The sequence below is a fragment of the Episyrphus balteatus genome, chromosome 4 (assembly GCF_945859705.1).
Source record: "Episyrphus balteatus chromosome 4, idEpiBalt1.1, whole genome shotgun sequence".
Taxonomy (NCBI): Eukaryota; Metazoa; Arthropoda; class Insecta; order Diptera; family Syrphidae; genus Episyrphus; species Episyrphus balteatus.
Window position 1 is genome coordinate 82,200,764 of NC_079137.1, and position 20,762 is coordinate 82,221,525.

The window sequence follows — 20,762 nt, forward strand, 5'->3', positions numbered from 1 at the left end:
CTTAAACACCCGCATCCGCATCTGCAGATGTTAACTTAAAAAATCCGCATCTGCATCCGCGGATGTGAACAAATCCACATCCGCAACATCCCTACTGTGAACCTACTAAGTGAATTTTTGTGAGTCAGAAATACAACTTCAATCGCTTGTTCATGTTTCCTCCTAGTAATAGACCCGAATTTATCAAAACTCGATTAAAAAAAATAACATTCATCTAACTTCTAAACTTAGGATTGACTTGAACGCCAGTTCACCTATAAGCTATAACTAAGTCGATTTAAAAATGCTAGCACTTTTTTAATTTGGAAGAGAGATGTACCTATGTTTTATTTTTTCTTAAAATCGAATTATCGCTAAATTCGAATGCATTACTCCTTTTTATATATTTCTTCGAAGAGTGATAAAAAGAAAAGAATCTTGACATTTTCCTGTCCACTTAAATAATCCTATAACACTGATAAAACAAGGTTTTTGATGATTTTATCTCCTGTAAAAACCTTTTAATTTCAAATATGACCATAAATAGTACTAAATGTACAATTGTATTAGTACTACACCAAATCATCAAAGAATGGCAACCTTTGAATAGAAACAAAAGTGGCAACTCAATTTCGAATTTCGAACCAAACAGCTGTCACAATCCAAATGTCAACAATGACATTTCTAATTCAGCGCATTTGCAAAACAAAAGCAGAGCGCAAGTAAAAATTAATTTTATATCATTAAATCAATAATTTTGTTATTAAAAATCTTCAAAAGCAAAATTAATTTAAAATGCCGGTAAGTATTATAAATTAAATAAATTCAATCTATCTGTCTATTCCAACAAAAAAATTTCTTATTAATTTATACAGTACGAACAACATCCAGTTGATCTGGAAGAAATCGAAAATGTTCGAGTGGTGGTTCGTTCTCGTCCCATGGACAAAATGGAAATCCAAAATAGTGCATTGAATGTTGTTAAAGTTGATAAAATCAATCGATCAATAACTGTAATTAAGCCAAATGCAACAAACGAACCACCTAAACAATATTTTTTCGATAATGTTTTTGGTGATGATTCCAGTCAGGTAAGTGAAAATGAGTCATTTTTTTTGTTTTTGTATAAACTTAAATTTTGTTATTGTTTTTATTTATATTTCTCTAGACAAGTAGTTGTTTTGTGTTAGTGTTTCTTCTTTTTCATGATTCTAAAAACCTTAATTCGTAAATAAATCATGGAACAATCCAAATAATGAATAGTTAGTTTATAAGAAGATGAAGACAGTGTAGTTGCAGTTAACAGCTCACCTGTTTTTTGAAGAACAAATTCTAGTTGAACTTGAATGTAAAGCCCCTGGGTTCAATCTTTGTAAATATTCGAAATTATTTTTATTACATTATTTTTAATAATGCAAAATACGAACAGCAAAATAGTCTCTTTCTCTGGCCATACAAAAACGAAAGCTTTTTATTGTTCATTATGTAATATTGCTAGACCACTTAGAAAATCTATCAAACTTTAATTGTTTGGTTTTCTTCTATAAAACAGAATCCGATTGATACTAATATACTAACCATTTTTTGTATTATTTAATATGTTTTTCGGGGAACATATTTCAAACACATATGACAGCAGGGGTACAAAGCTAGATCGAATTAGAAGTACGAAATTCGAGGAAGCCTTCATGTAAATATACTTCCTCTCAAAAAAAAAAGAACATGACCGACTAACATGGTATTGCCATGTTCAAAGGACAGATCATATAACACTCCAATACGAAGTAAGAAGAAAGATAGGCCTAAACACTCCTGTTACAAACAAATGCAAAAACACCAGCATTCAGTTGGCCTCAGAAATGGAACAGTACAGCCAAATCCTCATGTTGACTGGGAAATCATGTAAATGTACTTCTTCACATTATACCAATCAACTTTGTATGACTTTTTCAAGATTGCAACATTTTTCTGTCAAAATATTTAAAATTTTAAAAATTAATTTTTCATAGTCGAGGAATCGATTTTTTACGTTATAAATGGTCCAAAAATAGAATATAGACCGACGAAAATGCTCTTTCGGACCTTCATAATTATCTCGGTTCTTCTCTTTTGCGATAATTTGTGACACAATAAACATACATGTGTATATTGGCAGTAAAAAGAGCGACTTGACTCAAAATAAAATTTACATGCACAAATTTGCAGTTGTACTTTTTTTTAATAAGTTTGTAAAGGATAATGGGCAATTTTGTATGAAACTTGGACGTTCCGCGGCCAAGAACGATTTTGTTATTTTTTGATGTAGTTAAGTTTTATAGACATTGTGCAGAAGTTTTATCCTTCTAACGTTCTTCACAAACGGATAAAATGCATTTTAGCATTTAAAAGTTAATGCAAATTATCTCAATGTTTAAAATTGAACGTGTATTTTAAGTGCAAGATATGATAATCTGTCATTTTCCCTGAGCCTGAAGACCTTTATCTTGGATATCCAACCAATAGAACCCAAAATATTGGCTTTTTAAAACATCAATTTGGAGTCTATTTTAAGACTTTTTTTTCAATTTTTGGTTTGTTTTTTCCTTTTGAAAACTCAAAAACAAAATCCTAAAGTGGTTGGCTTAAAAAGCTTATATTTCGAGTTCCATTGGTCGGATATTCAAGATTGAGGTTTTAAATTATAGAAACAATGACATAAAATCATATTTCATAATTTAATTAAAATAGTAATTTAATTTGCCCTTCGCATATTGCTCGATGCATTAACAACACTAATACTGCCATATCTTCCATTCCAAATGCAATACAACGAAACAACCATAGTAAAATTTTTTCCTACGTTATAGTTCTTTCATTTGATTTCAATTTCATTACTGGCCGCCAAACGTCCAATATGCCCATTCTCCTTTTGTAAAATAAATTCTTATCTCACAATATTTGTGAAAGGTTTTTGAAAATTGTAATAATTCTACATTCACATAGCGAAATTAATCACATTTTCCGTTTAAAATAAGTTCTAAAGCTCAGGAATTTCAGTCGCAAATTGATGTTGTATATATATATATTTTTTTTTCTTTAAAACAAAAAATTTCAGGCGGGGTTTCAACCTCCAAATTCATTTTGACGATACAAAAGGTACCGTAATTTACTGGAAAATGTTACAAACGAATGCGATGTATTTTTTTTTTTTTTTTTTCAGTTTTATGGGGTTTTCGTTTGGTACAAAAATCAATTTATTTTTTGATTTAGATCTGTCAAAAAATTGATTTTTTTCAATTTTTGCCTTCGTTTGACCATACAAATTTATTTATTTTTTGATCTTAGATCAGTTTTCCAGATCTGGATTTTTCGGCAGATTTACCCCTCTTTTACTAACACTAAAATGCATCATTATTGACAGCAATCAGTTTGAAAAGTTTTTGTTTGATAATAATTTGTTTCGGTTTCAAAAAAGTATTAAATTAGTTTTGAATTCAAATGAAAGTAATTTTGAGTGAATTAATTTATTCGTCCAGCTCATCTTCGGATAAAAAAAAATCAATATTTGACAACTACTGTTGATCGCTGCTCTGGTTCACAGACGCAAATACACACCAATACTTTAGCAAATAAAAATCAATCTGAAAACGTATTCGTTTCGTAACGAAAAAAATCAATTTATAGATCAAAATAGATATTTAACAAACGAAAACCCCATTAGTTTCTTAACAAATATACATACATATGTATGAAAATTGATATATAGTTAGGTATATAAGAGTGCTATTAAGTTTTCCATCACTGTACATCCACAAATTTAATTAAGACCCTATTATGAGTTGCAAGTTGCGGTATTCCCATTAGAAAACTACTTACATTGGTTGCTGAATTATTTGCAAACGAAATAATTTTTTTTTTTCGGAAGCAGATATTTTCGGATTAAAGTCTCGAAACAGGTTGTGGTTACTGACACGAGTTCACAATGAACAGGCCTATCGATTTATCTAAAAAAAATTACAAATTTATTTTTTTCGAATTTTCCAAAAAATTTCCTCCAAATCCATGGAGTGAGACATCAAAAGAAAGGTCTCCTTAAGCTCTATTTATAGCTGAAACCCAAAAGATTCTTGTAGGTCTGGTTTTGCCTCACAATGCAGTCAAAACAAAGAAAGCAATGTAAAAAAAAAAGAAAATCAATTTTATAAACGCCGAATCGCTTTTTGTAGACACAAAGCTGAAATTCCCCAATTTTTCTAGCCATTCACAGTTCATAATAGGTGCCTTAATTTCATTGATACTGCCAGATAATTGCATTGTTATAATAAATTTTTTGTTAATATTGACATCATGATAGAAATACTTCATTGTTTCTGTTAGAACTAATGCTCTCGAAATAAATTTTCTTCGTAGAAAAAAGGTCATAAGGAAACTGCATTCACCCTTTTGCTTGATATTTATCCCACTTTATTCACTGTTATGCCCTTTAGTTCTTATCACAAGTGTAAAAAGGTTCAAACCTCGACTTCGTCAGAACAACCATCTTCAATTGCAAAAATGGAAGGAAGTGTCTCTTTGGTGTTAGATTTCGTGTTTTAATGACGAGCAATATTCCATTTCGTTTGTTAAAAACTTTGCTTCTGTGACCTGCCTTTTATGTTACATGAACTACCGACCCATATCTCGATTGAGAAACATTCAGAAAATGTGTAGAAGTTTCCAACAGTCAAAAAATCTGGTCAGCAATATACTTAAATGAAACTGACCTCAGATAATTAGCCAAATAAACTCATTACATTAAAATTACTAAATGTTCTAAAACAATGGTCTTAGTTTAATCGGTGTTTTTCAGAGTTTTCCTTGTTTAAAAGTTTCTCTCAAAATTTATTGGCATGAGCAATTAGTTTTCGGAAATAATTAAGCTTTCCTTTCATAGGATTAAGGAAGTTTGACAAATTTTTGAGAGCTTGGAGAAAATTCTGTTAGAAGGAAATAAAACTACTAGAGACTGCAAAAGAGTCTTGTATATTGCACCAAATTTCTTTAGTAAAAGATTCATTAAGTATGTAGATTCAAGTATATTATTAAAAAAAAAAAAAACAATAAACTGTTAACAAATGAATTGGATGGCAATATGACACATACTATACAAATTTTAATTCGTAAAATTATTTTAGTTTGGCGTTTTTTTCTTCGAATTAATTTATCATCAATATTGAATGATCGTCGCATATTTTGATTTATCATTTAAAAAAATGTACATGCAAGTGAGATTATAAGAAACATTAAACTTAACATAACAATGCACAAAAAATTTATGTATATCCTAGAATTAATTCTTAACTATACAGAAAAATAAAATAAAGCTCAGCTCTCAAATAATTTCATTCAATCCAAATCACCACGAGATCCAAAACGTATCGTCACAAGTAAATCAGCCAAGTATACCAGTGAAGTCAATAATGCAACCCATGCTGTAGCCAATACCAAATCCAATCTTTGTGTATTTGGTTCCCAGTAATTGCGTTCCTTTGTATTCGACCAATCTCTGAATAAGAGTGCAGTTGAAGATAAAACCAAAAAGAAACCAACAAATGACCAAACAGTTGCTGTTTTCCATGGAGTTCTGTTCAAAAATAAAAGAACAAAAGCAATAATACAAATAATACAATTTAGTAATTGATTTTCCAAAACATCCATTGATCGTTTTACTTACGCATCTCCAAACATAGTCATAATTAAATAAATTGACGTATAAATTAGAAGACAGCCAAAGGTCACATAACTGAGGGCAACTACGCGTGGTGTAATGAAAACTCGAAAATGAGAATGTGTGGCGGGATCATCTATCAGTCCAATGCAACAGATAATCAAACACTGAAAAGAGAAAAAACGAATTCAATTGAAATTAATTGACTTTAATCGAATTGATAAACTCTTCTCTCGGGAAGTAAGAGTTTGTATGTTGTAAGAATATAATATATATAGGTTGCTTACCAATTCGAGAAATTTAAGTACGACCAATGTGTAGGTAGCTTTTTTCGATGTTTGACTGGGATAAATTGCATCATCGGCCGGCGACATTTCTACTCTTGATATTTCTTAAAAAAAAAAAAAAAAATAGGTAAGAAATAATTGCAAAACAATAACATTAGAGTTAAAAGGGTCTGACAGCAACAGAAACAGTTTTTTGCGAAGTAAAAACTTCTTCTACATCTTTTAAACCAAGCTGTTAAATCAAAACATGTTGAATCATTGATGTTGAAGCGATTAAATCTGTTTTGATGCAAATCTCAGGCAAATTGAAAACAATGCATATATCAGTGCTAACAACAGATGGAAGCTTATTAAGAAAATTCGCATAGTTGAAATGTTCTAGTTCTAGGTTTCCTTCCATTCGAAACAAACTTCAATTTGTTTTCACATTTTTTTGTATCGATTACCGATACAAGCCTCGATAGACGTAATAAGTCAAGTCTCATTGGACGTTATTAGGGGGGATGATTTCAAATGTAGATTTTAGTCGACAGTTTTTTAGTTTACGAAAAATTCTACTGTTTTTTTTTTTCTCATTAACTGAAAATAATAATAAAAGCTTGTTAGAGGTTTTTATGAAAGGCAACATTACGATGATGAAGAAGTTCAAGAAAGTGCTTTTCGTCATGCCTACCTTCGGTATGTGCTTCGCTTCTGTACGTGTTTGCGTTAATCTCTACATCGAGCTAGCTCCTAAACAGATGCATTGATTTGCTTCAAACTTGGTACAGATGATTCTCCAAGACCTGTTTTTCTTTTTTTTAATATCTCCTTTTTAACGGATATCTCCCATACAAAAATTCGAGGTATTGCAATCTTTTCTAAAAAAAAAATCAGACAACGGAAATATGGAGTTGAGGGCAATTCCATTATCGAGGGTGCAACATTTATACTCATTCGAATTTCGAAAATTTAAATTAAATAAGTAAATCACTAGGAACGGCTCAAAGTGCGATCGCGGGTGTAACAAAATCGGCCCTACCTTTTAAGATCTAAATAGAAAAACATAAAAGTCTATTAATTTTCAAAAACTTTTGATTTTTTACTTATATATTATATCGAATGACGTTAAATCAATAATCTTGAAACATACAAAATAATTAAGAAAAAGAATACAATGAAAAAATACAAAGATATATTTAAATTCGAAGCTATCGAGGGTGCAACACGTTTACAATGGCTAACGAAAATAAGTAACGGTAAAGAAAACACCAACAAAATATTATATTCTTTATACAAACAAATATCTACATGTTCACCACATGCCTAGCAAGTAAGTCTAACCTCAAGTTGTCGGTAATGGAAATTTTGAGCCTGTATTACTTGCCATGATATTTACAGTTCGTACCGACTCTTTTGCATTAAAGCCTTCCCAAACGCAATAAAACAAATGTTTCTCTTAATATTGGCCACATTTTAGCTTGTTTTTATTAAAAATAGTTATTTTACTTGTTATTATTACAAAAAAAGTAACAAATATTGAAATTTAGCAATAATGCCAAAAATCGTCTATAGTGGAATGGCCCTTGACGTTTTTGGCGAAAATTGACATATTTTTAAGTAAGGGTCGTTTATTTCGTCAAAGAGTCCCAAAAACGTGTACCAATCGAAATCGACATAAGAATTTATTTTGTCCATTTTTGTTTTAATTATATCATCTTTAAAAGATATAAGTCGAGTAAAAATAGAGCTCTTTATGCTTTGTGAACGTTTTAAGTGTGAAATTGGGCTTCCTACAACCTTAACTATTTTATTGATTTACTTCAAACTTGAAAGTTAGAATTTTGCCTGCTTTTCTAGAGGAGTACATAACAAACGAATTTGAGAAACAAAATTAATATTCAGTATTTTCACGGGACACGAAAATTGGTTGGAGTTAGAGGGAAATTCGAATTAGAAGAATTAATTTAACCATTTTTTTAAACGACTTTACAGAAATTGAAGAAAAAAATCGAGTTGGAGGGAAATTCGAGGAAGTTCGATTTAGAGGGAGTTGGCTGTATTTTGAACCACTATTTAGGCTAGGGTAACACATACATTAAGTACATACACATTAGACTGATTCAAAAAAAAAAATTGTTTTCTTTTGTTCAAAGCATTGTTGAAAATATTGTTGGAAATGACGAAAAAAAAATACTGTACAAGTTTCAGCCCTTAATGTTAACATTTAGTACCGCCGCATCGCAAATTTCTATTTCCCATACGATTTGTATGGGAAAGATTGTGTATTTGTGTTTAGAATTTTTTATCTTTTTAATGGGTCATCAAAAAGGCTAGATTTAATCATTTTCTTGTATAAAATTGAACGCTCTACAAAATTGCATTTATGAAATTTAAAAAAAACGGACGCGAAAAATTAATTAAAATAATTTTTAGTTGAAAAAATGAATAATTCGAATTTATTGAAGAAATCTAATAAAAGATAAAAAATTCTAAACACAAATACACAATCTTTCCCATACAAATCGTATGGGAAATAGAAATTTGCGATGCGGTGGTACTAAATGTTAACATTAAGGGCTGAAACTTTTACAGTATTTTTTTTTCGTCATTTCCAACAATATTTTCAACAATGCTTTGAACAAAAAAACAAAATTTTTTTTTTTTAATCAGTTTAATACACATGAACCAGTATCGGTTTTAATTTTTGTTAAATTAAAATCTATCAAATCGAATGACTTAACTGGTTTACTAAAAGACCATTAAATAATTTATTTTTAAAATCAAACATTATTTGCAAGTTGAAAATATTTAAAATTCATAGCAGCTTTAAATATAAAAACGAATAAAGTTGAATCAGTTATTCATTTTAGTATTTCTGTTTTGACAAAAGTAGTTTAAAAACTTTAAACATATTGATGAGATCAAACATCAGAATAAGAGTGTCAACCTAACTTAATTTAAATATTCCTCTATTCTCCGATTATATGTCTAAGTCTATGCTTCAGATACATTTTCGAGAAAACCAAACACAAATGGAATAAACATCTTTTAGCTTATCATGCCTAATTAAGTTTTAAGATTGTGTAATGTATCACACATAAAAGTAGCAGCTTCTCATGTAAATGTCGTGATGATTCAACTCGTTTTCCCCATTATTCACTAAACGATTCTTTATTAATGACACAGTCATATGTTAATAGAGAAACACTGATCACTGGTTTTCTTAATAATGGTGTATATCTTGTGACATATTGATTTCAAAAAACTTGTTCTGTTTGCTGTCAGCTGCTTAAATAAAAATAAATAAAAAACCAAACCAAATAAACATTAAAATACCTATGCTTCGCAAATAATTCATGATTGTTCTAAATTTTTATTTTTTATATCCAAAATCTAATGAAATCCCAATGACACCAATCTAAAATAGAATAAAAAATGAAGAGGCAATTTAAAGAATAAGCAATTTTCCAGTTTAAAAGCCAGGCATTTATTCAAATTGTGTTTAGTTTGTTAAAGCGACAAAATAAAATTAGTACTTAACTCTACTACCTACAATTTTTAATTTTAACAACATTTTGCCATGCATCAAAGCACAATAATTGCTAAATTGTTCTTATCTCTCTTGTAATCGTTTTGAAATCTACATACGAGTATGTTATTTATTAAAAAAAAAAAAATTGTTAAAAAAATTCCAAGGTTAGCAAATACAACAACCAACCGACCGACGTTTTTGTATGAATACAATTTGTTGCCTATTGCCAATATTGTAACTCCTCTTGGGTTAGTCTTTGACAATAGTTGTGTTGTTGATTTATAACTATTTCGAACGTGCAAAATTAAAATGTTAATGAATTATTTGTTAGCAACTTTCTATACAGTGGAGCGATTGTTTAAGTGCGAAGTGTTGAGAAAAAAAACATCATTTTTGTGTTAAATCTAAAAATAAAGTTATTTCCAATTATCACAACACTCTCAATACATTTGATGACTTTGGCTTAAAATAAAATATACTTATTAAAAATAATCAACGGCTTTGGCTTAGAGTATCGCATGAATAAAAATAATAAAATAATATAAAAAAGTCATCAAAATAAATCACGCAATCGAAAAGGTATATATTTTAGCGCTTCATTTCGCCCCAACTCCTCTCGACTCTTCTTTAACAAAAAATATACTATGTGTGTTCTATTAAATTAAATTTTACGCTTCTAGCCCATTTGGGCCACCAAAAGGGTAGGGCCAAGAAAACATGAACATTGTATTTAGGATCCCCTCTTATCACGTACACCATCACGATATTCCTATAGACTTTGTGTGTGATGTGTGTAAAAGTTAAGGAATTTTTGTTGTTTCCCCTTTCTCCTCACCGAACTAGAAAGCAGTTTAACTTCGTTAGTTTTAGCTTGGTCATACAAAAAAAAAACAACTGTATACAAACTTGAATGTATTGATTTAACTGAAAGCTGAAAAGGTATATGGCCGTAAGACTCACGTCGCATCGTGCGTCGTGTTGTCGGGAGACTCCGTCCAATGTGACGACACGACGTAATGTGGGAAAATGTAAACAAACAAATCGAATAGGTACACAAAGCGTGCGAGAGTAAGAAGGGGAGAGTAGTTTTAAAAGATTGAATGAAAAAGACACAAGCTAGTTACTATGAACTATTAATACTATTGCCAAATGAGTCATATTTTGGTACAATTCGTATCTTTATCAAATCAGTGACTCAAAGCGAATTAAGAGGAAAAAGTGAATTTTTAGGAAGAATGTACAAACATTATTTCTGTGATAAAAGAGCGTTTTTAAGGAAATTTTGAAATGGCGTGAGACAGCTCGTTTAACCACTTTTCAAAGCTAAGATTGAAAAAAATTTTGTTTTGTGGTTTTAGATGCTGTTGTTTAAAGATTACAATATAGGATTTGACGTAACATACCAAAAAATTGTATTTTTACTTTAGAAAATTGTCTGAAAATTGAAGAAAACGAATGATGATCGAGTTTAGATTAAATTTGAAGTTCCATAATAGTATTAATTCGCTAAATCATCCAATTTAAGTCGAAATTAGCATCCGGTTTGAAAGATCCCCGGAATATACTAGGATGTCCCAGATGTAATAGTCCAAACTGAATATGCTTAAAGACCATGTCAGACCTCTAAGATTTTGATACCTTGTTCATCTCGCATAATAACAATTTTTGCTTAAATGCATTTTTGAAAATTGCAATTATAGGAAAACATTATGACTAATTGTTGTGAAATTCGTGACTGTTGATGAGTAAATATTCGAATATTCGCATTATGCTGCCTTTTGTCAAATTTCTTTCAAAGAAAAGATCCAATTTTCGGCAATCTTGAAACAAATTATTTACTGAAAATCATATTCCTTTAAAAATAGAATCGCTTCAAACGAGGCAGTAATTACTTCCTTTTTAATACCTCTTTTTTGAATGATTAGCACGGATTTGCACACACACACATAAAAGATTTGTCACTTCTCAAACGTGAAGATGAAAGTTTTTGCATGGTTTTTGCTTATACCACCAATTTAAAAAAAAGAGTCAATGATTATCGAATATCGTATTTTATTACAAAAACATATGAAAAAAAATATTTCTTTTGATTTAGTCGAAAATTTGTGAATTTTTTCTTGTCGTGATTGTCTTGTGGAAAATTTTTCTTTATAAACCACTGTATACAGTCAAAAAATTAACATTCTACTTCATGTTCAGTCAGATTTCAGTAATATTTTCAATTTCTATTGCAAAAATTGTTAGAGTTGTATTAATGTCAAATATTCTTTACTTATTTGTTTCCGCCTGGTTGGTAACCATGACATAAAACTTGATTTTTCTTCATTTTCCTCTGCGTTTGATGTTTGAATCGTTTATTAACTAGCGCGTCATGCCACACCTGTATTTTGATTTGCAATTAACGTTTATTTCATCAAAGATTGTACAAAAAAAAAAAAAAAAAAAACGAAGGAAAAACAAAGATACTAACCCCTATTCTTAGGTCGTAAATAAAGATATTAGAAAAACACAATAAAAAAATCAGGTGGGCAATTCCATGGTAACTCACGTTACATTCACAAAAATTTCCAACACATAAATAATTTTTTTTTTGTCAATTTTAATGTAAATTGATACGAAATTACTATCCATGAATAGAGCATAACTATTACTTTCATAATTAACTAAAAAAATTTACTTTATTTTTAACATTTGCTTTGGAAAAATAAAAGTTTGATGGTAACTCACGTTACAAAAATCGGACACGAATTTTAAGAGTCCGACAGTATGAAGTTTTTATGTGAAATTAAGAATCTTTATTTGTTTTTAATGAAGATTCCATATATAAAAAATTACAAGCTTTTAATATAAGTGACAAAACGAAACATTTTTTCAATATTTCGAGGAAAAATTTTAAAATATTTAGGTAACTCACGTTACATTATTTTGGTAACTCATGTTACCTGTGATTTGTGGTTCCAAAAGTAAAGAAAAGATGCATTTTCACTCAAGTTTTTTTTTTAATCGAATAGTGTGTAACGAAGCTTGCTTAAATGTTAACTTATTTTAGCACTCACGAGGGGATATTGTCATCGTCACTATTAGACTCATCATATTTTCAGTTTGCTTGTTTTTCCGTCATTTTCATCTGAAATTCTTCTGTTGTTGGCAAGCTTGTGCTATAAAAATGCTTTAAGATTATTTAAACTCCCTGAATTTGATGTCTATCCATAAGGGAATACAACAAAGAATCTCTTCTTGCAACTTGCAAAAAGAGTTGACGTTTGTAAACAGAAATTTGCTAATAAAAAAAGTAAAAAAGACTGCATAATTTGTTCAAAATTCGTGTCCACTTTTTCATGGAATTACCCAGGTGTTGAAATTCCCAAAAGACCATTGATTAAACTAGAACGACATCTAATTGGCGCCAGTTTTTTTTTTTCTTATTGCTGTAGTACCTGGCAAGAAAAATAAAATGATGAAACTAAAAAAAATACAAAACAATAACAAACATGCCAATGCAACCTGACACAAATTCTAAACTTTTCTATGTGCATTAAACATTAAAAACAGGGTTCGGACGTTAAATTTGAAAACCCCCAAATAAAAAGCATGATATGGAATCAAATCCAAAAAAACCAAGCTTTGAATGTAGCAGATTTATCCAAAATCAATATTATCAAATTGAGAAAAATATAGAAAAAAGACAAGTTAAATTTTTGTAATTAAATTTTTTCACAAAAATTCTGAGTTTGAGGACCAGTTTACTTTATTTACATATAGGAATAAACTTCTGGCTTTGTAAAAAATGTACATAAATCTTAATAATGTATGTGTTGCCGTTGTGTTGTAATACATTTTTTTTACATTTGAAGTCGATTTGTGAGAAAATTGCTTCTACCGCCTTAACGTTTTAATCTTAATCTTCACTCCCATACATTTTTTTCTGTAAATAATCTAAATAATCTTTTGACATCATTTTATTTTTGAAATTAAAAAAACAAAGTTTTGAAAAAGAAATTATTTTTAGTTTAAAAAACAAAACGGCAACACCGGAAATTTTTAACCCATAGAGAGGTTAAAGTATTTTTCATTACCAAAGTTTAAGAACAGAAATTATCAAAATTGGATCTGTAATTTGCTTTAGTTACTCCACTAAAATATAATAAAACGATACCAACGCAAAAAAATCCAAATTTCTTGAATTTTTTCAACAAAAAATTGCTACATTGTTAAAAAAATTTGCTAATTATTGTTTAATTGTCTTTATGCTGGTAGCAAATAACGTTTGAGCAGAAAAAATAGCATAATAAACAAGAAAAATGGCTTTAAACCGGGCAAAATGTTCCAAGTCGTACCGATAAATCGAAAAACTAATGATGCCATTATTTCTCAGGTCCGAAATAGAGGGAAACAGTCAACAGCGCACATGTCTCAAAAAAGTTTTTGAAAAAAGCTTGCATAGTGTATCATTCCAATTGTCAAGCTCTAGTCCAGTCCACCAAATCAAAGACTGATTAAATAGCAAAATGACCTTCCCTAAATGTTGAAGACGAAGTTGGGAAAATAATTTGCAATTTCGAGAAACAAATCCTGTAAAAAACCAACCCAACATTTTGGTACAACTTGATATCATAATGTTTGTAATTAATTAGATATCCTAGATATTGCCAATTATCCAAAATATGGAAAGAAATGGTTTGAATTATCTGCGTTCAACTTCTTAAATCATCTACTGTTCCATTTATTCTGATCTCAACAAAGAGTGTACTCTGAGTCAGCTCTGGTTAAGAAACAAAAGTTAAGCCAAAAAGAAGATCCTTCGAACACTGCATTCAATCGAACAAATTAGCTATTATCACTTTTCAGACTATTTACATATTCTATTTTAGGTCACTCAAATTACAAATACGTTCCAGCTGACTGAATTTTACTGATTTATCTACTTTTCCTTATAATTTGTTTAAAAGAATCCACTGAATGATAAAGTAGTAAATCTAATCCATTTACACTAATATCCGAACTCTACTCTAAGCCATGGTCTGTTGCACTCTCCTATAATGCTGCTAGCTGCCATGTCAAATGCAATAAAAGTTGCAACCTACAACTGCGTGTTGGTTGTTTGTATGCGTTTTCATTTTGTTTTAGTAAGTTGTTAGTTGAAAGTTGTTTTATTTAAAAACAAAACATGGTTATTGTGTGTAAGTACATAAAAAATATATAAAATTAATTGCAATTTACTTCACTCTTCTTCGTGCTTAATTAAGGATTCTATTAGACTAGGTCTACTTGGGTGTGCTTGTATTTTTTAAGGCGTTTCCCCCAAAAACGACAACAAAACAAATTATCACTCTGAAACTCTTCTGGCTTCACTTGTGAATAATTAACGGTTTTTGTAATTATTTCCCGCTCATATAACGATAATTTCCGATTTAAATTTATTTCGAATAATAAGTCACAAGGAATAAACCAAAAAACGACAAAAAAAAAAATGAATAAAAAAAAAAAAAACTAAACCAAAACGAATGAACAAACGACAAGAAGTAGACGCACAAGAGAGAAACTCGATATCCGTTGTAATTCCACCACGTTTCAACTACGAATGGTTGGGTCGATCTCGTATTAGTAACTCTACAAGTCTACAACTTCGCGCAATTTTTTCAGTTTTTTTTTCTGACTCTGGGGCTAAGCTGAAAACTCTGTGTGTGTTGTTTTCCAAGCAAGCAGCACGAGCACGAGTACCAGCAGCTAAGAGAAACTCTTGGATTCTTCATGCTTTTAACGTAGTCGTCGTCGTTGACGTTCACGTTACCGACTCGAGTCTATAGATGAGCCGAAGTAGAAACTATACAATTGTGTCGTTTGTTAGGTATATTCTGAATACCGAGACTAGACTTTTAATAGTTTACTTTGTAGAGAGTAGAATAGCAATAGACGATGAGGATTGAGGATTGGGTTTGGATGGCTTCTGGGCTTTAGGTATAGCATGTCAGATAATAAATATCACACATACATACAAGTTTTGAGTTTTAATACTGACTCTGTACAGGGTGCGCTGGCTTACTTGACTATAAGAATTATTGTTGTTTCTATCTTATAATTAGATGAGCAATTAGTGAGGGGTAAGAGGAGACATCTAAATGCATCGTATAGACAACAACCACACTGACGAATGAATGCTTTGTATTATGTATACAAAAAAATTTGTACATTTTTGTTTTGTTTCGCTATGTCACATCACAATGTGAATTTTTATTACTCATAGGTATTATTTAATTTATTTAGAAGAAAAAAAAGTTTAATGACATACATAGTTGGGTTAGGAGTTACAGTGGACTTGAAAAATAAGTCGATCAGTTGTTTAATTTAGAATAAAATGGAATAGAGGTCTGTATCGCAGATAGTTGGTCTTAAAGGCGATATTTCAAATATTTTCATTCTTGGAAATATGTCTAATTTTTGCATGAAATTTGTTGTTTTGCAATTTTTTTTTTTGATGTCTTATTTTTATTATAACTGTTTTTTGCTTCGTTTCAAGTTCAAAAAGATGAGACGAGGACGGATACGAACTCAAGAAAAGTTTTTCTTCCAAAGAAATGCCTTTGCAAACATTTAAAAACCTTCTCGTTTCATCAGATCTGTAAAAATCACTTTTGGTTACTCGATAAACTCTTCTCCGTCCTCAGATTACTATAGGCAGTAAACACCTTCGATCCATAGAATCACCTGCGCCAGATGGTATCATACCCGCCTAAATATAACACGTCTCAGATATCTTATTCCAAAAGACTCCATCTTGCTCTACTCTCCCCCGATTTCTTCTCCAAGCCGGTCAGTTTTTGAAAATTACTTTACACTCGTCCTGTTACTAATCGACTTGTACTATGAAGATGTCTATTCACTACCGATTCTGTTCCAAACAGTTTTCAAACAAAGATTCACTCCCTTCTTAGATATTTTAATGCCGAAACCAATAAATCCGAGAGACACATTTGATCATCATTTAAGTTCCCATTTCTATATCACAAATACTTGATAAATTGTCAGAAGTGGTGAAAAATAAATGCACTGGTCGGCAACCAAAATATGAAATATTTCAATAATAACAGGTCAAACGGTTTTTGGGGATTTTTGTCGTCGAATTACAACGTTAAATTTTTTTTTTCCTAAACTACTTATGCAATCCCAAAAAGCCATATGTTCATTCTTTTTTAAAATTATTTTTAAAGATATTTGAAACACAAATTTATAATATCTCAAAATCTTAGTGGTTAACATAACTAATGGTTTTTTTGAAGTAGAATTGAAGTAAATTCCAGTTTCCGACTACTGATTTGGATAAAATAAAGCAAAATATTACCGAAAAATATATATTTTAGATCAAACATCAAAAAAACATTTCATTCGAAATTAGGTTTTAAGACTTTATAGCGAAAATAGTGAGGAGTAGAACTCAAAAACTAGACGTGATAGAACAAATCTGTAAACAGTTTTGAATTCAGCACACTCATGTTATTTAAAATCACCTTACTTCTTGCTCCCGACTTTTGTTTGTTTTTGGTCGACCAGTGTTATTTAAGTGTTAATCAAAATACACCTATATCATATTTCGACTTTCGTAAAAGTAAAGTTAAAACTTTGTTCTTGCCTCCAGAATTGGCCGAATTTCACTCCAAAAACTGTCACACTTGAGTTTTCAGGAAACCAAAAATTCGATTTTATATTTTTGTTTGGTGGGGTTCCACAAGGCTCGACTTTTACACCACTTTTGGTTAACAAATGCAATACAAATCTTTAAAGTACTTCTTGTAGTTAACCGTTTTTATAATTATGTAATCTTTTCAACTCTTCATTATTATGAATGTTAGAAATTTTAGTTTAGAGATTGTCGAGAAAAAATTTGTAAATATCAATTGACTGTTACTTAATTATTCACCTCCAATGTATAAATTTATTTATTTACTTTTCCGTCTTTGAGACATAAGTTAACTACCAGAACCTATTCTTTATTTATACCTTGCAGTTTGCACATATGCTTGACTTTCCTAGAAAATCAATAGGTACTACTACATACCTACTTCTTCAGTAGTTAGTCATTGGCCGTTTGTGAAATTTAAATAATCACCGATGACCGACTCTCACAGCGACTCCTATGCAATTACTCTTGATTCTGAAACTCAAATATACATTTAATTTAAATTTAACGACGATGTTATTATTATTATTTGTGCCTGCTTAGTACTCCAGTCAAAGCGTCATTTGACCTTGCGATGAGAGGCACTGTCTGTTTTTATTTCATGGATCGATGGGGGTATATTTAAAAGGCTTAAACCCCATTTCTCACCACCTGATCATTCTTTTTAGCGGAGTTATTCACAAAAATGCATTTTTTGGGATATTTTACTTCTAAGCTAATATCTTTGCTCCAGATTATCGTAGACCAAAAAATAAACATACATTCTCTTCCTTATAATATTTTCTATCGTTGTATGTAATTTCATTGTATTTGAGTGAGTAAATATAAAATGGCAGCCATTTAAAGTCAAATTCTTGTTGTTAAAAAACACATTTTTGTCATTATTTCGAAAAAAGCTTATATTATGATTGACATTTTTCTAACCTATTTTGTAGTCCTGTTCATGTCCTGCATTTTACAGAAAAAATCAGCTCTTTATCACCAAAGATGGCCGAGCTATTGATAAATGAACGCATGCAAAACCGGTGCGAAAACACCCAAAAATATCGTTTTTTGGGAATAACTCGACTTCAGAATGTCCTACGGCAAAAAATAAAGCAATGAATTGTTCGTTACAACATTTTCTATCAATTTAGTGCACAATCTTTTTGTTGAAACAAATAAAAAATAAGTAATATTAAGTCAAAGTCGTTTTTTTGTTCAGCAAACTCTTGCCTTATTATTTTGCAAACGGTGCGAATATTGGCTAAGAAAATAAAATATTATTGTAGTCCTTTAAATTATCTACATTTAAAAAAAAAATTTAGCTTTCTACGACCCACGGGAGCCGAGTTATTATAATTTTAAGAAAGCATTAATCCGTACGAAAATTCAAAAAAATTTCCCTTGTTTATGATTCGAATACTAGTTCTCAGTGAGAGGGTTGTTTTCATTGTTTCTTGTTATAAGAGAATTTGTCTTATGTTTTTTCGTTGGTCATTTGAACCTTTTTTAAAAAATTAATTTCTCGGCTCGTGTGGGTCGTAGAGAGCTAATTTTTTTTTTAAATTGTAGATAATTTAAAGGACTACAATAATATTTTATTTTCTTAGCCAATACTCGCACCGTTTGCAAAATAATAAGGCAAGAGTTTGCTAAACAAAAAAACGACTTTGACTTAATATTACTTATTTTTTATTTGTTTCAACAAAAAGATTGTGCACTAAATTGATAGAAAATGTTGTAACGAACAATTCATTGCTTTATTTTTTGCCGTAGGACATTCTGAAGTCGAGTTATTCCCAAAAAACGATATTTTTGGGTGTTTTCGCACCGGTTTTGCATGCGTTCATTTATCAATAGCTCGGCCATCTTTGGTGATAAAGAGCTGATTTTTTCTGTAAAATGCAGGACATGAACAGGGCTACAAAATAGGTTAGAAAAATGTCAATCATAATATAAGCTTTTTTCGAAATAATGACAAAAATGTGTTTTTTAACAACAAGAATTTGACTTTAAATGGCTGCCATTTTATATTTACTCACTCAAATACAATGAAATTACATACAACGATAGAAAATATTATAAGGAAGAGAATGTATGTTTATTTTTTGGTCTGCGATAATCTGGAGCAAAGATATTAGCTTAGAAGTAAAATATCCCAAAAAATGCATTTTTGTGAATAACTCCGCTAAAAAGAATGATCAGGTGGTGAGAAATTGGGTTTAAGTCTTTTAAATATACCCCCATCGATCCATGAAATAAAAACAGACAGTGCCTCTCATCGCAAGGTGAGGCCCTTTTTTCCGACGCTTTGACTGGAGTATAGCATGATTCTACCAAAACCACACGGAATTTAAAATTCACAATTAAATACCATAATTCGCTTCAATTGTTCAAAGTCACTTCAGTTTTGAGAACATTTTTCCTTTCCTGACTTTGGGGTTAGTCATTTTTATTTGAAATGTAATTTTATTTTACTAGCTTACCCGTGCGAGACTTCTCGCATGCTTAAATAAAAAGAAAGTATAGCTAGGTAGGTACAAATGTAAATGCAGAGTGTGTTTTTTAAAAAGTCGAGAATTACTAAAAAACTCCTGTTCATCCCTTTTAAAATACATTGGATTAGCCCCAGTTTAAGTTAAACAGCTATGAATATGGCACATTAAATTTAGCAATTCTAGGTTCCCTAAGTTGTACATACATTTTATAATTAACTCTATTTCAAACAGGTTGCCGCAACTAATATCTCAAACTTGGTCAATTTGAAGAACTTGAACCGATGTTGAATCATGCATTCACCACCTTAACTATCAATTGATAGTTGATAAATACTGAAATTTGATGTTTTAAAATCGAAATGGGGGAAAACTGGTCATTTTTTTAATGGATCTTTTCAGTTACATTTCACGGTTAGCATCATTCTTCGTTTTCAAATTTTTTTCAAAGCAAATAAGAGATCAAATTTTTTTTAACAACTATAAATTCTTTGCTTCCGGCTACAAAGAGGTTAAGTCACAAAATTGCACTTTCGGGTTTTGATGAAAAGAGAATAAGCTCTTTTATTTGGTATCAAAAACATAAATTTAGAGTAACTCTTTCTTATAAAAATAAGGGGATCAATGCTCAAAAATTCATCGATTTTCAACTTCAATCGGATTTTCTGGTAAACTATCATTTATGTAAGTCCTTTTTACCCAGGGGCAAAGAATTGATAGTTGACAATCGTAATAGGGGTGCAACACTTACGCCCCTATAGCACGCAAAGAGCAAATGAAGGGTCCAGGGGAAAAACGGCACATGTCCACTTTTTGTCAAAAATAAACGAATGATGAGGTCTTGTAGTATTTACTGACCACTATCTGATGGCATCCTTACTTTTATAAAACAAATTTAAGCCTTGCTGAAAAAATAAATAAATTGTGTGCTAAGTACTAAGTTGTATGGAGAACAAAATTTAAAAACGCATTTTTCTCGAAATGAGTTGGAATGGACTTGTGCTGTTTTTCCCCTGGAGCCTTCAAATATTCCGGCTTTTTTCTTATGTACATTATGTATGTATATACTATATATGTACATACATAGGTACACTTCCCAGACTTTTCCTGGCAAATGGAAGATGAAATGTTCCTACGGAATATG

At 30.5% G+C, this 20,762-nt stretch overlaps 2 protein-coding genes across 3 annotated transcripts in view; one reads left to right on the plus strand and one right to left on the minus strand.

Moving 5' to 3' along the window:
• Nucleotides 1-557: 557 nt before the first annotated feature.
• Nucleotides 558-20,762, plus strand: part of LOC129919753 (kinesin-like protein KIF3A) — a 28,020-nt gene continuing 7,815 nt past the window's right edge. The window contains exons 1-2 of the mRNA XM_056000777.1: nt 558-780; nt 855-1,070. Of these exons, the coding sequence (XP_055856752.1) occupies nt 775-780; nt 855-1,070 (222 nt within the window). The 5' untranslated portion in view covers nt 558-774. The remainder of the gene's footprint in view (nt 781-854; nt 1,071-20,762) is intronic.
• LOC129919760 (uncharacterized) lies at nt 5,059-14,966 on the minus strand. Of its 2 annotated transcripts, XM_056000787.1 has the most exons (5): nt 14,687-14,966; nt 9,271-9,352; nt 5,953-6,056; nt 5,672-5,832; nt 5,059-5,581 (listed from the first exon to the last, which is right to left on the minus strand). In XM_056000787.1, exons 2-5 carry the CDS (start codon nt 9,290-9,292, stop codon nt 5,344-5,346), a joined length of 525 nt encoding a protein of 174 aa, XP_055856762.1. In that variant the 5' UTR covers nt 9,293-9,352; nt 14,687-14,966; the 3' UTR covers nt 5,059-5,343. The 2 variants fall into 2 exon arrangements, with proteins under 2 accessions (XP_055856762.1, XP_055856764.1); XM_056000789.1 differs by lacking the exon at nt 9,271-9,352 and having other exon boundaries at nt 5,060-5,581; nt 14,687-14,964.

Excerpts from the sequence above, each read along its gene's own strand:
- LOC129919760 (XM_056000787.1), bottom strand. The coding sequence starts at position 9,292 with ATGAATTATTTGCGAAGCATAG. Across the intron at positions 6,057-9,270 it reads GAATTATTTGCGAAGCATAG|AAATATCAAGAGTAGAAATG; the intron begins GTATTTTAATGT and ends TTTTTTTTTAAG. Across the intron at positions 5,833-5,952 it reads TACTTAAATTTCTCGAATTG|TGTTTGATTATCTGTTGCAT; the intron begins GTAAGCAACCTA and ends TTCTCTTTTCAG.